Source organism: Manihot esculenta, chromosome 13 (assembly GCF_001659605.2).
Source record: "Manihot esculenta cultivar AM560-2 chromosome 13, M.esculenta_v8, whole genome shotgun sequence".
Lineage (NCBI taxonomy): Eukaryota > Viridiplantae > Streptophyta > Magnoliopsida > Malpighiales > Euphorbiaceae > Manihot > Manihot esculenta.
The window spans coordinates 16,333,748-16,349,238 of NC_035173.2; the positions used below are offsets into that span (position 1 = coordinate 16,333,748).

Consider the following 15,491-nt stretch of genomic DNA (forward strand, 5'->3'; position numbering starts at 1 on the left):
GTATTTAAAAGAGTGAGGAAAGAGATAGCTGTTACCCCTTGGTCGTCTTTGATGACTTATTGTCTCATTGCCAAGAAGGAAAACGTAGGCCCTCTTTGCAACCAACTTCTCATCATTTTTTATATATAAAATATTTCTTACATCATTTCAAGAACGATGTCAACCCCCATAAGCATCCTATTCCTAGGTGATAGCCTAAGGGGCCTGGTGCTCCATATCAACTTATACTAATATTTGATTTTTCATTTTTATGTTTTTATTTTCTTCATAATAAAATATATATATATATAAGTGGAGTTAAATGAATCTAATTCAAGTTAAATTTTAAAAAAATTAAATTTAGTTAATTAAATTTTTTTTAATTTAAATCGAATTTAAATTTGACTTATTTTAAATTCGAGTCGAGATAAATAAGTTAAAAATTGATTTATTAAATAATAAATAAATCAAAATGAGTCAAATTTTTATCAAATTAAAATTTTAATTTTTTACATAATTAATTTATAAATTTAATAAATTTTAATTAAATAAATATATTCATGAATTAATTTGTGAATCTATTAAAAAACGAGTTTTGAGTTATGTATAATTTTAAATTTGGTTCATTTACTTTAATTTAAACTAAAACTTGATTTATTAAAAATTAATAAAATAAAATAAAATTATAATCGGATTGAGTTTAAAATAATTTTACAAACTATTCAATTGATTTACGGCTCTAACAAAAATAATGACAATTTTTCAAAGGCGTGCTAAGTCTATGAAGTGAAGAATTAGAAGGGTTGAGTATCCCGTTAGAACACTACAACGAATGGCTTATGGGCATAGGATTGAGTATCATGAAATGGATATCTGTCATTTCTGGTTTTTACTGTCATGCCCCACCTTCAAATTAATGCATCTCACACTATTTTTAACTTCAAAAACCCATTATCAAATCTTCGACTACTGTTTAATTCCTATAATTTAGTGAAATTTCTGTTTTAGTCTTTATATTTGTAAAATCACCAAAAACTAGTTATTTAGAGATTAAAGTAGAACATAAAGAGAAAATATGAATTAAAAGTAAAGGGTTATTATCCTATTCTCAAACATTGAAGCCTTCATTCATCTCTGAAGAGCTTGTTTAATATATTAAAAATTTATCTCATCTAATTAATAATTAAAAAATCTATTTAAACTAAAAAGAAAAGCAATAACTATCAGCTTAAAGTAAAAATTCACTATTCAAAGTTTTTTTTCATTTTTTTTGAAAAAATTTCTATTTAGCGTCTAAATTATGAAAAAAATTTTAATTAATTTTTTAATTTTAAAAAATATATTAAAATATATATTTTAAAAAAATCTATTAATTAATCCTTCCATAAAATTTAACCATTAAATATAATATAAAATGTTTTTAAATAAAAAATTTTATTTATTTTTATTTTCTCCCCTTATTTTCTTTCTCCAATAAAAAGTTTTAGGAAGTGGACATCGATTTAAAGTGGTAATGACTCGGCTTCACTATTCTGAAAACAGGCAACTTTCAAGTCAAATCCTGGCTTCTACTTAAAATGCAAATAAGTTGATAACAGAAAATTAGATTTTTCAAATCCAAGTCGCGGCCCACACTCTCTTACAAACTTATCGCTAGAGCATGTGCACGTGTGTTGCAGCTACCAAACACACCATTAATGCCTCCATTAACCTCAATTAACCGCTATTGAAACAGCTAATATATCCAACAGAAGCTAAAACAAATAGAAAAATATCACTTCGACCACAATAGAGGAGCACTGAACAGACAAGCTCTAAAATCTCCAGCAGAGCACATTTATTTAAGAATTTGCTCAGTAAACCAACCATGAATCAGCATTTACTGGGTTAACTTTAAGTTCTGATTAGCTACAATGAAAGTTGTACTTTTGCCTACCTGGATCCATTAGGTGCAGCTTGTATTCGACACCTCGACCCCACAAGAATGCAAAAAGACAGTCGAATGAAGCAACCCAATGTTGAAGTTCAGTTTAGAAATAAATTACTACAGAAAATTACTTGAACAATGCAACTTTTTTTTATTCTATATCTTGCATTCCACTCAATAACATCCTTTACCTGAAAATAGAAAACCATAAAAATAAATCTATGATTGGAAAAAAATAAAAAATAAAAATTATAGCTGCTGGAGACTATGACCTCCAGGGTGTAAAGAGATCCCTGAAATCAGCTGATCTATGATGCTTAATTCTTTGTCTTCTTTCTCTTTTGTTTCAGACCTTTAACTGGAAAACTACACCTTATCATCCACCTCAGTGGATTTTGACAAGCCATCAAGTTTTTGTGCTTTGTTTCCATTCATTGAAAGACTACGACGCTCCTTCCCTCCCGGCTTGGACGAGGCATTACCATACCACATCATTCCAGCTACTGCTATAATCATACCTATAACTACTTGAAGATTAAGACCTTCTTTACCGAAGAAAATAAATCCTAAGATCAGGACAAGAATTGTCTTCATATGGCCAAGTACTTGAAATGACACAGCAGTGAACCGGCCGATGCAAATGAATTGGCTAAGATTTGTCCCTACTGCAATACTGCATGACAGGATTATGAACAGCTGCACACAACAAGTAGCAGCTCAAATCAGTACCAAGTAATTAAAATCAACAGCAAGCATAATAACTGGAATATGTGCATTATTGTCATATCCAGCCTGTAAACTAGTAAGACTGTCAAGGGATGAGTTTCCAGTAAGACAACACCACGACGATATATTTACAGCGTGCACGTAAGAACTTGGGTATCAAAAAACAGATATATATGCACTTGCTATCAGTGTGTGAATGTCAACAGCTAATGCATGACCCACACATGTGAAAGTGCATAGTCCTGCTACCCCACTAATCGCTTGTCAAAGAAATTCACAGAAACTCAAAGAGGCATGCCTTTCCATGTATTGTGTATAGAAAACCTTTCCATGTGGTATCGTATACAAAATACTTCTCCATGCTGCTTCTAGTCCTAAGCAATGGACATTCTGGGCATTTAATTTAAGGTATTCCTTTCTTTCTAAGTACTTCACCTGGTCACCAAGGCCCCAAGTCTGGTCCAATTAAGTAATTTTTGGTATTATTTATTTTATCATCAAGAAAAGGTATCGCACTTTTCTGCATAATTAATCTTAGTTCATTAATTACTAAATTAACTTCTAAACAAATTTCACATTTCAAGTTGGAGGCAGATCCAGAAAATTTAGCTAGTGAGGGAAGCATGAGTTAGATACTTGCAAGCATATATAAGCAGAGAGACTAAATACCTATTTTCAGAAAAAATACAAATACAAAAGATATCAAGAATAGAAGTAATAAAGCATATTGAAATTTTTTATACTCCCTCCGTCTCATAATTTTTGTCCACTTTGTTTATGAAAGATAATTTTTTTATTTAACTTTTCAATTATGCCCACATCTTAAATACATTAAATTTTATTAAATACTAAGAGATATTTTGAATATTCATTTAGAAAAATAATAATTAACAAGAGATTGTTTTGAAAATAAGATAAAATTAAATAGGGTTATAATAATCAATTTATATGTTATTATAATTTAAAAAAGAAAAGTAGACAATTATTTTGAAACAATCAAAAAAGGAAAGATGGACAAAAATTATGGAACGGAAAGAGTATATTTTATAAATTGTTGACATTTCCAACTTTTTTATTCATACATGTATACACTATGTAATAAGCCTTCCATTATTTTTGTAATCAATTGTTTTTATTTTCACGTGAGAGCAAATTTAATGTTAATGCATAGAAAAATAATTGAGGAAAGAAATGTGAATTCTTGATAAATATGAAGGTTGTATAATATGCATCAATTTTTTTCCCTTTTTGGTTGGTTTAAGCGTGTAAACTGCTGCTAATGAAGTGAAGGCGGCAAAAATAATATATTTAGTTGGACGTTAAAATACTCTCTATATAAAGGATTTCCAAGGGAGCAATAGGGATTAAGTGAATTATGAAGGAAAAATTAATAAATTTAGTGGGGTAAACATTAAAAATACCCTAACTATATAAAGGATTTCCAAAAGAGACACTGGGGGCACTCCCATGGTAGTTTGCCCTTATTTCAAGTGGAGGTTTATATCATGACCCATTGACATGGACAAGAAGCAAATTAAGAAAAATGAAGTTTCAAGAATTAAGAAACTAAGAATTGTGGTGTGAATTATATAGGATTACCAATAACTTCACAAATCCTTCATTTTTTTTTTTTTGGAAAAAAAGGTATAGAATCAATTGGAGTCTAGAAATACCAGCATATGTAATTCTTCATTGTTTAGTTCTCTCCAAATAATTAAAATATAGATATTTTCCACCTTTTGAATTTTGGCCAGAAATTTTAGCCGTCTCTTAACATTGATAAAAATCATGACTAGTTTATTAAGAGTGTGCAGTAATACACATAAAACCTAGCTATCAAGCTCGATTGGAAATTATTTCTTTGAAATGAATTTACAAATATATGATAGCAACATTTTGGAAAAGAACAATAGTATTTTGCATAATCAGCTCCAAAAAAAGGGGAAAATCTTTGTTTTTCCTTTTTGCCAATTGATATCTACATAGGCTCCACATATAGATTACCAGAGCTTTTGACCAGGCACACAATCCTTGCCAATATCATGGTTTGCGACACAACAGGTAAAGATTAAAAGATTTGCCAAAATTGAAAAAGCATGCGAAGTTCAAGAATTTTTAATAGTTTGGACTTCATTTTTTTTCATGAATAAAATTCTTGCAATTTCTTTTAATTACGAGATGTAGTTCAACCTAAGTGTGGTACTTAAGGGGTTCTAATTGTGAAATTTGGAAGCTTTAAGTTTCATGCAATCAGATCTCAAATTCTCCACGTAATTGCAAATTTGCCACCCAGATCAGTATCACTTCAACATGCAAGTAGTATTCAGTTGATAAGCAGTTTCAAAAGTCCAAACATCTGGTAACAAAAACAAGCTGCCGGAAGGGTGGAGCAGAATCAACAACCAAAAACTAAAAATTGAAATAGAGGCCAACCAGCAAGGTTGTGATTTAAAAGAATTTAAAAATATCTTTGTCAGAAGAAAGATCAAGAATGAAAGCAAAGGATTCCAAGTTGAGAAACTGAAAGAAAACATCAAACAAATTTGCTTATTGAATGATTATGGATCTATCAATCCTACAAATGTCTGATGAATTGAAGAAATTGGCACCAGGAACTCCTATGAAGTTAACTGAAAACAAGCAAAAGAAAAAAATACAACTAGTTGACCTTTCAAACTTTAGATGCTAGGATGGTTAAGGTGCAATAGGAAACAAAGAAAATACAGAACACAAAGGAACAAGCCCAAAAACAAAAAAATATGACATTGAGTTGCCTCTAGCTAGTTTAAATAGATGGATTTTGTTGTTCGAAATGAATAAGTAAAGTTTGATAGGAGCTTTCAATTGTTTTCATTGGTATCATCACTAAGAAGGTCAACTTGGAAAGAGCAAAAACTGGATTAAAAGCACTAAAGATGCATCTTATGAAATGAGGAGCTTTGTTACGTAAACATAATAAAGTTTGAGGTTAAGTTCCTTCAACGAAGGTAGAAGGACACGAATGAGAAGAAAATTGAGAAAATTTGAAGTTAAAGAACTCAACAAAGTGTAAGATAATGTCTAGTATTAATAATTAATATAGAGCTTATCTGGGACATTATTTAGTACTTTGTAGTTTGTAGACCAGAAAAAGTGACATTTGTGTTTATGCAAATAAATTAGTAACTGGCCTAGTATTTTTACAATGTTAATTTTAGGAATAGCCAAACAGATCTGATATTTCTAGAATTTTTTTTTTCCCATCTTAATAAGTTGGATAGTTTTTGCTTTGCATGTTATTTTTAGTCCTTCTTCTTGGAAATTACTACTCCCTCTGTTATTTTTTATGTGTCTTTTAAGTCTTTTGCACAGGAATTAAGGAGAGCAATAAATATACTAATTTTAGCAAAAAAAAGAGATAAATTAGAATGCCCATACAAATACAATGAACCTAATTGATGTTTTAGAAATACCCCACTTATTTAAGGGAAAATCAGGAAAGAAAATATTTAATGAAGCATTAGAATCATAAAATGTCACTTATTTAGAAAAAAAAACTCCTAAACTACAGATAAAAAAGACAGATAGAGTATTTATTTAGTCACTACTTGGATTGATTTGAACTCCGGAACCACAATCTAAATGGTTATATTTCTCTGGTTTTGGTTTGATAAGGAACTGGAATCCCATTCCCTTCAAAGTTGTGTGGTTTGTAGGAATACAAGAATCAAAATTAATATAAAATATGGATTGGGCTATTCCCATAACCACATAAATAGAGTTATATGATCAGACCAACTTTTCCTTATTAATCTTGATTTTATTCCTAGAAAGGTCTTCCCAATCCTCTAATCTGCTATGCAATAAACACTCTCACTTTAGCCAAAACCATTTTGTCTTGCTGTATATTCCTATATGCTTTGGTGATTCCTTTAGTTTGCAAGCTCTTAAAAAAGTTTAATCATGGAAAAAAAGGGGCTCTCTAAAGCGCAACCCTTTCTTTCAGTTCTTACTGTTTATAGTCTTCAAAATCACAAGGGCAGACTATAAGTAATCAGTGAAGGCCCAAGCACTTCAAACACTGAGGTGGATGACCTCAGTGAGGCGTGCCTAGGCATGCCTCTGCAGTATTTCACAGAATTTTTAAGAGAAATCACTGTTTTAACCTCTCTTAACTTGTCTATATAAACACCCTTAAGTGTATATATGTGTAAGAAAAGTACACAATATTAGCTCATTATAAAGAAATACGCCAAAGATTATGCTTGTAAACATAAGACTGAATATTCTTTATTTCATGTGGACTGAGATTGACTAATTTATGAGATCTGGCGGTGACCATGAGACTACTAGTCTTTTCCAAGATTAATTCAATGTGACCCCCCACCTCCCCCCACAACAAACAAGAGAGAGAAGGAAAAAAAATTCCCCTTTTCTCACCATTCTATTTTCTTCCATTTCCAACTGTGTCCTAGATCCAATCTTATACTTAGATACTTATGTTTTTCTCTTTGGTACTAAAAGGAGATTACAAAGAACTAGGACACACAATCACAATCATAAGAAATACCATATCTATCATGAAGCAACCAACTAAAGGCGAGCGGGAGAATGTTCATAAAGGTGACAGATCACGATCATAAAAAAAACAACATATGTATCACCAAGCAACTAACTAAAGGATATCAGGAGAATGTTCTCCAAGGGCATGATTTCCCAACAGAAGATTAGTAGCATATTCCCAAAGGAAACCATCATTCACACCATTCATGAATTTTCTTTTAAAAGCTTTTACTGCTTAATTTTTGTAGAAGGGTTTGCTGCCCATTAATTAGCTTGTAAGAATTGATGTTAAGGGTAATTTGACTATATATATGTTCTTCAATTATGTGGGGGAAAAGGACGTTACACAGACATGAGACACCTCACATCATGCAGGTGCATGGCCTGGCCTAGAGTCTAAATCTGATTTATTTTAATAACTATGCCAACAGCCAAAAGAACCTAAAAGCTCAAACTGTCAGACAACAAGATTCATACATCATATCATCCATTTCATATTTTACATTTAATCAGAATGGGATCTTAAGACTATCAAATTCATACCCTATGTGGACCCTTTCTTCTACCATTTCACACCCCAAGATCTCTCAAACTTTTCAAAAATCATGGTCCAGTAAATAAGAAATTGCTGGCAGCTAATAATTGCATTATCTGTCACCTAAGCAAAACTGAATTTCTCTTGTTCTTGTCATCAATTATATGCCAGTTGCAAAAAGGATCTCTTAAACCCCAGGATAGGCATCAAGGAGCTGATTCAAGTGATTATGGCCATGTTTCAGATGCTAACTTGAACAATATAAGTACACATTCAAGCAACAGCAATAAGAGCATAGCATGAAAAGCAACAAAACGATGAGACTGTCTCTGCAACAAAGTATGCCACTCAGCCTCAAATGTTAAGTTCATGCAATTGATGCAAAAGACTTACCACAGATGTGAAATTATACGCATATGCATCAACTCTTTTATCTGTCAACCAGTAATCCAAGAAAGGTCCTACTAGCAGCAGAGATACAGCTTGGGCTGGAGCTGTGTGCCCCAACAAATTGAAAGATCCCAGAGAATACCTCCGTTGAAGATAATGTACATACTGCACAGCAACAATAAACCAATGAGCCTAAAAAAATGTAGTAACCAGAAACAACTGACAACCAGATTTATAGGAACAGCACCCAAAATAAAATCCATACTGGAATTACTTCCACTTATTAACATGCCAATCGGATCCATATGGGAAGCAAAAGAGCCAGTTAACCAATTACTCTCATCAAGTGACTGACAAACCTAATGAAATGCACTCAAATATGCATAAATAAATTTACTAGAGAAAAATTAAAGGCAACATCAACTAAAACTATAATTAGCAATGAACCTGAAATTTGACCTGTTTTAACCACAGACCAAGTCCAAATTGACACCAGAAACACATTCTGATTTGATACCAATTCTATGAATATAGCCATGTATACTTAGTTACTCACATATTGCTGCAAGGAAGTGCTCCAAACCGCTACCAGTGCAGCTATGAATCCTTTGGCATTGACACTCACATCTGTAACAGTACAGACTGCAACACCAAGAAGAACTACTGCTATGCTAAGCTTTGTGTCCCTTGAATACCGTACTTTGTCCAATACAACTTCCAGAAAACAGGATACTGGGATCATACTCAACTTTGCAATCTGACAGCAAGTTCCAAGGAATAACAGACTTTTAACCTCATCCGCACAACAAAGAGAGAATAGACATTTAGTAGTTTGCTGAAACTTACCTGGTAAAATCCAACTGAGTTCCACATTAAACTCACATTCATACCAACAATAGAGAAGTTTGCAAACAAAACAAACTTCAGAAGCTCAGATAGTGGTAGATGAGATGGTTGGATATATCCCAGCCACCTAAGAATAATGGTTAACAGGGTTGTTGTGGCAAAATGCAGACCAGTTAACGTTGTAGCTGCGAGATGGCATTAGATTAAACAAATATTAAGGTCGATGAAAATATGAACATATTAAGGAACTTATTGAAAAAGCTGCAGGAGACACTAAAAAATTTGGTCAACCTTACATTATTCTCCCAACTTCATGGCTGCTTTCTTTATTTGAGTTCACAATAAATTGGCAATGGGCCCCAGTTAATATGCATCTTTACGAGTTCCATTCCATCACACAATAAGTAAACAGATAAACAATCTAAATCTGATTCTTTTAAGGCAAGTAAACTTGCCCCTAAACCAATTGGAAAAAGTCCATCAACACACCTGATATTTTATTTTGACCTATGTAGCCTAATCCTTTATTTTTTTACTTATCAAACCCTTTATTTTTATCTTTATAGAAAATATGCATAATTTCCTTATTAGTGAAATGATATAGACCATTGAGTTAAATCCATTATCAAATGAAAAAGATATGCCAAGTGATTTATTTAATCTTGTTAATTGATTGGAAAATTGTATGTATTTCATTCACAATGAGTAGAATTTATATACAAGTTATGAGAGTTTTCCTAATCAATATAAAATACAAATTCTAAAATAGACTTCTAAAATAATACTAACCTAATAGACTCCTAAGCAGCAATAACAAATCCATTATTTATTGATGAACTGAGAAATAATGCTTATAGGTTACAAAAATTAAAAGTTGAAGAGGGTATAGATCAACATAAATTGTTAAGGATGCAATGGATTTACCCCAAGTAGTTCAGGGACATTTTACATAGGCCTCCTTTTGTAGATTTCCTCACTGTCTACTTTGTCACATAAAAGTATTGTATGTTCATGATGCAGTTCACTAAATACTCTGTAGATATTTCATCTTGAAACCAAGTTTAACATTATTACAATTCAAATGTACACATCAAGAGAAGATATAAGATCAACCAGTGATTTAAACCTAATTAATGATGTCAGACTCCATAACCATAAGCTGTGTAATTTCCTAAAAACTTTGAACTGTCTTGTATCTGCATTAAAGATGGAAATAATAGCATAAATGTGCAAATTAAAACATGATCCCACATTTGTGCTTGGGTTACCATTTATGTGGAGTCTATCAGTCTATTGACAATTAATTGAATATTCATCCAAATCTTAGTCAATAAGACCACTTAGAAGTTAGAACAAGCACAGTTGCACAATCAACCAACTAGCTAATCATTTTTATGATTTCTCTATGTATTGTTATTTGAATAAAATTCATAAGAAGACCAAAACTGCAACCTTTATCCCCACTCTCATGTACTTGGCTTGAGCAATAGGGGCAATGTACTATATAATGTGTTAAGATTATTTTCAACTTCCTCATCCTTCAAATTTCAATAAATTGATAAAGGATTCCTACAAGGCAGCTGCAGAATACTAAGGCCACCCGTGAAAATAGTAAGTGATGTTACATATCTGTGTTCTATGACAATTTTGAACTACAGAATGCACAATCAAACACATGAATAGCAAATAAATCTGTGAGGAATCTGAGTGTAAGATTTGATCTTCAGAAAACAAGAGTTTCAGTGTATAAGAATTAAAAAATTGTAGATCAGCATAAAGGCATTTAAATTAATTCTAATCAAACAAGCCAATGTATCTTTCCAGGGAAGCAAAGTGATATCATCATGGAGTACTAGTCACATTGAATTAGACCAACTACTGCAAGAAAAATATATACATTTTCTTTGCAATAAATAAATAAAATAAATATTTGCTGTCAGAACACAAAGATCTCCAAGCACTTGAAAAAGGAATTGGCTTCCTAGAAATTTAACAAATTCCTATCCATAAATACTAAAGAAGACAAGATCAAAGGTGATTCTCAAATGAAACTTTAGATAGTCAATCAATGAATATTACTTTAAAACAAGAAAGGTATAAACAAGAAGTCAGATAGATGAAAGGGCTTACTCAAAGACCTTAACATGCTTTCACTCAAAATAGTTGAAAGTAGTTTATGTGCAAGTAATTACCTTTGTAAAGGATCCTCTTGACACATCTTCATGGTGACCTAACTTATAGGATAAAAAATCTGAAACTTAGAATCTGTTTAGTTAACTATTGGATGTAGCTGATAGCTAATAACCGATAGTTACTGCTAATAGTTGGTAATGGTAGTTGATTCTTAATTGCAACTGAAACATCCTAAACGTTTAATAAACTATGTATAATTGTTGTTGTTGATATGTAAAATGACGAATAAAGATATATATATATATCATATTATTTATGTATCATTGAAATACACATAAAATTAATAATTTATCATATAATATATACAAGATTTAAAAATATGATTTTTAATAAAACATAATTTATTTTTTTAATGTATATATGTATTTTTATTATATAAAAGTAAATATACATTATAACTAATATAGTTATTTTATAATATTTATATTTATTTTATAAGTATAAATAATTTATTAATAGATATTAAAATTTATTTTATTATAAAAAATTTATAATTTATAATTAAGAAATACTAAAAGGATAATACGGTTCAAATAAAAAGTAAAGTTTCATCAGCTATCACCTGATGAGAACAAACTCTAAAATTAGAGCTGATTGAAAAGGTATCTGATAGCTATCAGCTATCGGCTGTCTTTTTTAAAATCTCATCAAACACGCAAATTAGTTATTTGAAAGCTGATCGGCTATCTAGCCATATGAAAAGGGTAAATCAAACACCCTCCAAGTAAAAAATTATCAATTAGCATAGGTAAGTGGGTAGGTACAGCTACCCCAACTTCTACAAGCTAAAGACTCCATATCACTTGAAATTGGAGAAAAAAAGTTTCAAACTATCTTGTTGATCACCCATGATAATTTGATGTTGAACCATTATCAAGCGAGAATGAAGTTAGCATCCATACCTTCCTCATCTTTGCTTTTCCACAAAAACAAGTGATAGTAAGAGAAGTTCAGGAAAAGAAGATTATGCAATATTAGCCAAAAACATTCTCCATTTAACTTATTGTCCACTTTTTCTAAAACAATTAAGGAGAAAACAATATCACATAGAAGAACATAAATAAGATATGCAATTGAGCAATAAAAGTACTGCTAAAGCAGATAGCAAAAGTATTTGATAGATGTTAGAGAGAAGTACCGAAACTAAAGCCATAGGTAGCCATTAGTGCTTTATTGACCAGAATTATTCCAACGGATGTGACAACATTGAACATCCATGAGGCTGCATCAACAGCAGCTTTTCTATCAGCCTTGTTTGTGGAAGACATATTCTTCTATTCTTCCAATTAGCAACAAATTCTTCCCTAATCGCTCCTCATAAGAGGGAATACACTTATTGATAATACTTTTGAGTTGTGATGTTGTATCTGTATTCAAAAGGTATCTGCAAACATACAATTACTACAAATCACCCCAAAAAAATTGCATCTTAAGGCAAAAGAAAATTATACACAAATCACAGGTTTAACTGGGAATTGAAAAAAGGCAAAGGCATAAGCCAATATCACATAGATATGAGGATAGTACAAGAAAATAAAATGATACATTAATTCGACAAGAATTTAGGATAAAAGGTACTCTGAAACCATATAAATAAATAAGATGTTAACAATAACAAATGTAAATCTTATGTGAGCGCATACTAGTTCCCAAATTTATAAACTAAATAAAATTAATTTCAGATTTGTTATACTGATGCTCAAGCTTACGTAAACATGCTAGCTACCAGGGTGCGCAAACAACAAAATCTAGCATGATGACATCAGTCCTTTCTGGAAATATCTTGCAAACAGCATTCTGTGGTGCCCTTCTCTCTTTGGATCAATTTGTTAACTACCCATTTATCATTACATTATTCCCTTAAAAGTTCTTTAACACTTAAACTGTACCAGTATGCTTCACATATGACATAGTAAATTACAAAGATGACATACTCTTACACCTAAGACAAAAGTGCATTCGTCTTAAATTTCAGAAATGAAAATGTCCAATAAGGTATGAGCTTTAAAAAATTAAAATAACAGATCAAAAGCATACGGGCCAAATAAGATTCAAATCGCTCAACTTCAGTTCAATCAGAGCTCCTCCAGTAACACTTTTCAACGAATCCACAATTCAATTACAACCAAAAAGCAAGAAAAAGAAGTTAAAAATACACATACAAAAAAATCAGTCACAGCACATATAAAATAATCCCAAATTTGAAGCCCAATTTCACTTTCCGCCAGGCAGATCCGTCAGTGTTAAACACTAACAAACAAAATTGCACAGTAGAAACGCAAAAATCAAGCAACAAAACAAAAGAAGCAAAAAAAATTCACAGATCATAGAAACCCAAACAGTAGAGGAAATGACGAATTACGAGGAAAATTAAGAAGCAAAGAATCTGCACTTACATAGACAGTAACAGAGGCAGTATCTCAATTCTACCCGAGATAAAAGGGAATTAAGTTGCGAGTTTTGGTGCTGTTCTAATTTTCCCGGGAAACAAAAGGGAAAGAATGAAAGAAGCAATCTCGTTGACGAAGAAAAATAACGAAGAGGTGTTAATGAAGGAATCACAATGAGAATGTTCAATATGAAGAGGAAAGGAAATGTCGAAAACGGCCAATGGATTTGAGTTTCGTTTTAAATAGTTAAATGGACTCTTAAGACAGCTAGACAATTAACTTTCTTATTTATTAATTTAATAAATTAGGTTTTTCTTTTATATATATATATATTTTTTATATTTTATTTTTATTATTATTATGAAAGTAATTTTATGAAATTCTTCTTTTTTTTTAAATAATTAAAGCTAATTGTAAAACAAGGAGATTATATATTTAAATTACTGTTAAATTTTAATAAATACTTTTTTTCCGCCTGTTTTAATGTGATTTTGCTAAACTTACCTGCCATTTTGAAAAAATTAAACATTATAATTTTTTTTTCAAAATATCTATTAAGCACAATTATTTCTATAATTTCCTAAGAATTTATATTATGATAATTTTCCTTTCTATTTTAATTATTTTACTCTTCAATAACTCCACTATACCATAATTTTTATTCATTTTTCTTTATCACACATATTAAAAAATATAATTTTTTTTATTAATTTTTCAATTATAACCATCTTAAACACATTAAATTTTATTAAATACTAAAAAAAATTCTTAAAAATAACACAAAATTAAATAAAATTATAGTAGTCAATTTATATTTTATTATAGTCTCAAAAATAAATAATAATTTTAAAATAATAAAAAAATAAAAATTATGAGATAGAGAGAAGTAGATAATAAAATGAGAATGATTTTAAAAATAATTTAATCAAATTAAGCTGTATTTTATTACAGTTACCTTATTTAATTGCTTCTATAATCTCCACACAAAAAATTTATTCCTCCATTTGATATTAATAATTTTATAAAATTTTAATTTATTTTTTCTCAAATAATTTTTTTGTATAAAATAAAAGAGTCAATTATTTTTAATTTAAAAAATTTTCATTATAAAAAAAATTAAAATCTTGTATAATTTTATAAAAATTTATTTGAAATTTTTTTATATAAATAAATCATACGAGTAACATATACCATTGAAATCCTTTATCTCTATTAAACACGATAATTATATCTACAATTTTCTAAAGTCTATCTTTATAACTTTTTTTTCCTTTCTCTTTCTTAAAAATCTCACCTTTCTAATATATAATTATGGAAAGAGAATTATTGAGATTAAAATAATCTTAAGAAATAAAGATAATTTAATTAAATTAAAGAATATTTTATTGTATTTTAATTGATTTAAATATTTTTTTAATCCGTATGTAAAAATAATAAAAAATAAATACAAGTACAAAAAATAATAATATATGTGTTTTAAATAATAAATGGTGATAATCTGAGATCCAAAAAAATGGGGTTTTATAAGGGTTCTGTAAATTTAGCAAAAAACTTCGGTCTAGAGGAGAGCAATCCTCCTTTTATCTGTTTTCTTTTGTCCGCTAGTGACGTATAACAAACTGTCTATCATAGGGCCACTTGTCCCTGCCATGTTGATTCGGACGTACGAGAATATCGTATTCCTGCTACATGCGTAACGGCCTCTGATTCTCCACGGGTACGCATGCTGAGGGACCCACCAGACGGATGGGTCGGTCTCCTACTAGGTTCCGAGCCGGGTCGGAAGATAAGATTAAAACTGAGCCCAAAGAGGATCTATTTGATGAGCCGTATGGGCTGGGTGGTCCTGATTGAGAAACAAAGACGGAGCCCGATCTCATGGCTGAGCGGGCCGGACTGGGTCCACGCGGGAGACTTGAGGGCCTCCAGATAATGGGCTACTGTCATGGGTCTAGCCCCAGAC

The 15,491-nt window shown here is 30.7% G+C and overlaps 1 protein-coding gene across 1 annotated transcript; it reads right to left on the bottom strand.

The window, feature by feature from the left end:
* Nucleotides 1–1,997: 1,997 nt before the first annotated feature.
* Nucleotides 1,998–13,745, bottom strand: LOC110630040 (UDP-rhamnose/UDP-galactose transporter 6). Its single transcript, XM_021777346.2, has 6 exons — nucleotides 13,535–13,745; nucleotides 12,277–12,522; nucleotides 8,946–9,130; nucleotides 8,656–8,856; nucleotides 8,103–8,264; nucleotides 1,998–2,602 (listed from the first exon to the last, which is right to left on the bottom strand). Exons 2-6 carry the CDS (start codon nucleotides 12,404–12,406, stop codon nucleotides 2,273–2,275), a joined length of 1,008 nt encoding a protein of 335 aa, XP_021633038.1. The 5' UTR covers nucleotides 12,407–12,522; nucleotides 13,535–13,745; the 3' UTR covers nucleotides 1,998–2,272.
* Between the last annotated feature and the right edge of the window lie 1,746 nt (nucleotides 13,746–15,491).